This window comes from Mytilus californianus, unplaced genomic scaffold (assembly GCF_021869535.1).
Source record: "Mytilus californianus isolate M0D057914Y unplaced genomic scaffold, xbMytCali1.0.p SCAF_8, whole genome shotgun sequence".
Lineage (NCBI taxonomy): Eukaryota > Metazoa > Mollusca > Bivalvia > Mytilida > Mytilidae > Mytilus > Mytilus californianus.
Window position 1 is genome coordinate 8,960,061 of NW_026262734.1, and position 6,440 is coordinate 8,966,500.

At 30.3% G+C, this 6,440-nt stretch overlaps 1 protein-coding gene across 1 annotated transcript; it reads left to right on the forward strand.

Annotated features, from left to right (window-relative positions):
- The first annotated feature begins 3,097 nt into the window (after positions 1–3,097).
- LOC127711872 (uncharacterized) lies at positions 3,098–4,471 on the forward strand. The gene is made up of 3 exons (XM_052218036.1): positions 3,098–3,223; positions 3,374–3,535; positions 3,844–4,471. The coding sequence occupies exons 1-3, from the start codon at positions 3,098–3,100 to the stop codon at positions 4,345–4,347; spliced, it is 792 nt and encodes a 263-aa protein (XP_052073996.1). The 3' UTR covers positions 4,348–4,471.
- The last annotated feature ends 1,969 nt before the right edge of the window (positions 4,472–6,440 follow it).

The window sequence follows — 6,440 nt, forward strand, 5'->3', positions numbered from 1 at the left end:
AGATATTCTAAAAATAACCGTGCAATATGCTTTTTGCTGTGCAATATGCTTTTTGCTATCCGCCGTTTTCTCTCTACCTTCGAAAATATAGTTGAACATGTGACTATCTCTGAACGAATCAAATTAGTTAAAATATACGAATTAATAATATTATACAATTATAGCCTTTGTATGAGGTCGATACAAGGATATATTGACCTGAAAGAAGTATATTGACTGAGGACGAAGTCCGAGGTCGATATACTTCTTTGGGTCGATATATCCTGTATTGACCTCATCAATAGGCTATAATTGTTATATTATTAATTTCCGACCATATTTGTATCAAGATCCTGATTGATTTTTTGATTTTGTTGGAATTTTATAGATATCATATTGTTTCCTAGACAATAACAACATATAAATTGTTATTTCATTTACTTTTTTTTTTTTTACATCTTATGTATATGAAGATTTTTTTTCTTCAAATAATCAATCATAGATATTTTTTTTATAAAACTTTTAACAATATCATGAAATTCATTACATGACGTCACAAAGTATATCGGTTTTTAGATATTCTAAACATATCCGTGCAGTATGCTTTTTGCTGTGCAATATGCTTTTTGCTATCCGCCGTTTTCTCTCTATCTTCGAAAATATAGTTTAACATGTGACTATCTCTAAACGAATCAAATTAGTTAAAAAATACGAATTAATAATATTATACAATTATAGCCTTTGTATGAGGTCGATACAAGGATATATTGACCTGAAAGAAGTATATTGACTGAGGACGAAGTCCGAGGTCGATATACTTCTTTGGGTCGATATATCCTGTATTGACCTCATCAATAGGCTATAATTGTTATATTATTAATTTTCGACCATATTTGTATCAAGATCCTGATTGATTTTTTGATTTTGTTGGAATTTTATAGATATCATATTGTCTCCTAGACAATAATAACATATAAATTGTTATTTCATTTACTTTTTTTTTTTTACATCTTATGTATATGAAGATTTTTTTTCTTCAAATAATCAATCATAGATATTTTTTTATAAAACTTTTAACAATATCATGAAATTCATTACATGACGTCACAAAGTATATCGGTTTTTAGATATTCTAAAAATATCCGTGCAGTATGCTTTTTGCTGTGCAATATGCTTTTTGCTATCCGCCGTTTTCTCTCTACCTTCGAAAATATAGTTTAACATGTGACTATCTATTTCTTGATAGAACAAATATTTGATGAGATTTGAATCAAATTAACATCACAAGCAGGTCAACATTTATAATATAACTTTGGACATAATAGAAACATCTATTCTTAAACAACTTAACAATTGGACATACTTTCGGACAATTCGATATTTGGCTATAATAACTAAGAAAGTTACGTTGCCATAGCATCAGCGCGTATTGCTATATAAGCTTGAACTAGAGCTGGCTCGCCAAAATGCGAACCTCTCCTTAATAGGTAAGTTCAGGACTTTTAAAACTTTTAAAAGTTAAATAAAACTTTGATAATTAATATAATTGATATAAATTAATCTCAAGTTATTTTAGAAAGTATTTGCTGTTTTAATATTTAGAAATTATTTGAAAATGTATGTCTATTCTTATTATTGTTCTTCAATTTGTTTTATTGTTCAAATTGTATTTTATCTTGTATTGTTATTTCTCTTTCTTTGTTAATAAAAAAATGCGAACCTCTCCTTAATAGGTGTCAGTCGATTCCGGCCTGTCTCTACAGCAACAGATATGCCTTAAACCATCATAGGTATTGTTCCCAGCTAATTTCCCCCCAAAATGGAAAGGTTTAGTTTCTACTCTCATAGAAGTCGCTCTTCTAAAGAGAGTAAGAGAGAGGAACACAAAGATAGACCATGCTATATTGCGCAGATATCAACATCCTATCATTTTTTATTACAATAAATGATGGCGGACCTTAAAAGTTGACACCAACATTCTTTAACACAATATATATGACACCAACATTCATTTACACAATATTAAAAGCTGATAATCCAACATTCGTTTACACAATATTAATAATTTATAAATCGTATTTTTGATAATTTTTTAATCATTTTAACTTTTTTATCAAAGTTTCTATTTGCAATAGTTTAAGCAAATAATGCACCAAAAAATAGTGAAATTCATCCTTCGAGGACAATCGCTCCTATAGGAATCGATTGATAATTTCAGCCAAGTTGACTTATTTGTAGATCTTATTGTGCTGAACAGTTTAACTGTTTACAATTTCTCTCTATCTATCATACTTTTAGCAAATCAAAAATCGTTAAAAATCGTTTTCAAGGAAAATAACTCCTTTAAGCAGTCAGTTTACAATTTCGGTCGTGGAAACGTATTTGCTGATCATTGTTACTATCTTAAGATTCGCTCTCTGATATAGTTTTTGCTAAACATGGGTAAAATGAAAAATTTCTGCCAAAATGCAAAAATAGTTAAAACTCGTGATTCAATGCAAATAACTCCTGAAAGTGGTCAGTTGAATATTTCTGTCATGTTAAGTAATTTATAGATCGTATTTTGGTAATTATTTTTTACTTTTTTCTTTAAAATTTTTACCTGCAATAATTTCAGCAAATGATGGGGAAAAAACTCGTAAAATTCTTCCTTCGAGGACAATAACTCTTATATTGTTTCGATTGATAATTTGAGACAAGTTGACTTATTTGTAGATCTTATTGTGCTGAACAGTTTATCTGTTTACAGTTTGTCTGTATTTATGAATTGTTTTGCAAAACAAAAATCATTAAAAAATCAAGGACAACTACTTTAAGCAGTAAGTTGACAAATTTCGGCCATGAACACTTATTTGTAGATCTTATTTTGCTGACCATTTTTAATATCTGGAGATTCTCTCTATCTGTTATAATTTCGCAATGCATGGTTAAAATGAAAAATTTCTGAAAAAAGCAAAAATGGGTAAAACTAGTGTTTAGAGGTGGTCAGTTGACTATCTACCTGTTATCATTTCAGCAAATAATGTAATAAAAAAGTTATCATTATGCTTTACAGGTCAAACAGAATTCCAAAGCTGCAGTATACGGTGTGCCAACTTCAACCATTGTAAAGACTGCAATGAGAACGCATGCTGATCCAACAGCTTCAGAAGCCAGCAGACCTAACCCTAACTATCTAGTCAGAACTGGGAACCGTATTCGCCAAAGTGAGAGACCTTCAGATCCAACACACTTAGATGCTGAGGTATATTTACATTAACAAATTAATAACTCTCAAAAAGGAAAAGAAAAAAATCAATCAAGAAATCATTATGATAATAATATGAATATTATGAAATCAACAACGAACATGATGATGTTATAGGAACTGATTTAGAAATATTATTAATTTGACCGCAGACTACCTGAAGACATTACCCTTGACGGTTTTGTTGCTGATTTTGAAGCTGGTTTGTGGCAAGCACTGAAGCAGCGGTTTCCACGTTATGCCATCCAGGGCTGTGCCTTCCACTGGTCCCAAGCAGTATTCAGAAAGGTGCAAGAACATGGTCTGCAGGTAACATACATTTGTATATATATATTGTTATGTCTGATCAAATATAAAAGAAGTGTGGTATGATTGCTAATGAGACAACTTTCCAGAAATATAATGGCGTATATGTAAACAGCTATAGCACACTGTACTGTCTTCAACAATGTTGTTATTGGGATTTTTTTATGATAATTGTCTTTTATTCAAAATCAATACAGCTTAATTATAAAATTTATATAATCAAGAAATATAATAGCATCAGTGTTTGACAATATAAAATTTGTTTTTTGTTAAATTGGTTATAAGTATTTAATTTGTTTATAATTTTTCAGACTGCCTACAACCAGAAAGATAGTGTTTACACCTTCTTAAGACAACTGATGGCCCTTCCCTTCTTGCCGCCAGAGCACATCACTGATACTTTCCTCCAGTTAGATGCCAGAGCACCACAGGCCATAGTTCCCGTAATGAACTATGTGTACTTCACCTGGATAGACAGCACCATCTTCCAGATCCACCATTGGAGTGTATTCATGTCAGCCATCAGAACCAACAATGATGTCGAGGGATGGCACAACCGCTTTAACACCAATGTTGCTACCAGAGGACCTGTACCGTTCTACCAGATGGTCACTGAACTTTTTGCAGAGGCAGGTGACATCCCCCTTCAACTGAAACTTGTCACCGAGGGTAAACTACAGCGATACCAACGCAAGAAGAGTCGACAAGTGCAAGGCAAGGTTTTCAGCCTATGGAATGACTATTGTGAACGTACAACATCAGCAAGCAACCTTCTACGCGAATGTGCTGCCATTTATGGTCCACCGGCAAAGTAACAGTCTCAGTTATTGACATAGTGCTTGATACAATATGTTTACATGATCGTCTTTGATACTTATAAATTGATACTGCTGTAAAATGATTTAGTGCTTCTTATTATTGAATACATATAATCTTAGTTTATTGATGTTAATATAGTGCATGTAGTGCTTTGCTTCAAATACAATAATTATTAATCTTAGTTTATTGATGTTAATATAGTGCATGTAGTGCTTTGCTTCAAATACAATAATTATTAATCTTAGTTTAATGATGCTAATAGAGTGCATGTAGTGCTTTGTTTCAAATACAATAATTATTAATCTTAGTTTAATGATGTTAATAGAGTGCATGTAGTGCTTTGCTTCAAATACAATAATTATTAATCTTAGTTTATTGATGTTAATAGAGTGCATGTAGTGCTTTGCTTCAAATACAATAATTATTAATCTTAGTTTAATGATGTTAATAGAGTGCATGTAGTGCTTTGCTTCAAATACAATAATTATTAATCTTAGTTTAATGATGTTAATAGAGTGCATGTAGTGCTTTGCTTCAAATACAACAATTATTAATCTTAGTTTAATGATGTTAATAGAGTGCATGTAGTGCTTTGCTTCAAATACAATAATTATTAATCTTAGTTTAATGATGTTAATAGAGTGCATGTAGTGCTTTGCTTCAAATACAATAATTATTAATCTTAGTTTAATGATGTTAATAGAGTGCATGTAGTGCTTTGCTTCAAATACAATAATTATTAATCTTAGTTTAATGATGTTAATAGAGTGCATGTAGTGCTTTGCTTCAAATACAACAATTATTAATCTTAGTTTAATGATGTCAATATAGTGCATGTAGTGCTTTGCTTCAAATACAATAATTATTAATCTTAGTTTAATGATGTCAATATAGTGCATGTAGTGCTTTGCTTCAAATACAATAATTATTAATCTTAGTTTAATGATGTTAATATAGTGCATGTAGTGCTTTGCTTCAAAGAAAATAATTAACAATGACAATAGATTAATTAGTGCACACTGTTACTTTTACTTTTACTTATGTTTTACTGTACTTGTGTGATCAGCTGTTATATATATATGTATATATTATATAAATAATAAAAATATCTGATACTCATATTTTCTTCTTATTTATACAGTTTTGTTATATAAGAAATAAACAGTTTCTGAGTCAGTTCAAATATTCAACAAAGTTCAATTAACCATGAACCAAAGAGCATGCAAAATATTCACCTGTAAATAAAACGGACAAAATGAATAATTCTTATACTTACATTTCCCTGTCAGGAAGGTTTAAACAGCATTAGTTCAATTCAATTCTTTATTACTTTAAGCACATTATGCTTATCAGTTCAATAAATACAAATACATTTCTATAACACAACATGACATAATACATCAGAGAAGCAAATAAATATCAAGTATTGACCAATATCAGTTTGGTCCTATGATTAATTGCATTAAACAAGAATTTACACAAATTACGCAAATCTTTTACATTTTCAGTGCTGAGAAGTTGCACTAATTTGAACGACGATGGACGTCTATAATAATAAGGTTTAATAAACTGTCTCCTTAAGTCTCTATAGCATTCACATTGTAAAACAAAATGGAATTCATCTTCAGTGATATTCAAAGTACAAAGAGTACACTTTCTATCTAACCTATTTACTCCATGATAACGGCCTACTTCAACAAACAAATTATGAGATGACAATCTAAGGCGAGTTAAATACACTCTAAAATTCATATGTTTGGTTAGATAATTCTGTAAACATACATTATTGACAATATATTTATATAAATAACACTTAGATGAAACGTTCAGTTGATCATTCAAAGTCTGTTTTGCTTGTTTTGCATTAAAACCAACAGCCATGCAAGATCTCAACTGTTCAAAACATGCATAACAAATATCCAATACCTTGAAGACATATTAAGTTGAACAACAACAAAAAAAACATATTAATGTCCACAAAGATGTTCTAAAGTCAATATTTGTAGATAACACCTTCATTTTAATGAAAAAAAATAGACATATTCCACATATTTTTCATGGGTGCCGAAATGACTACATTAGGTGCCGA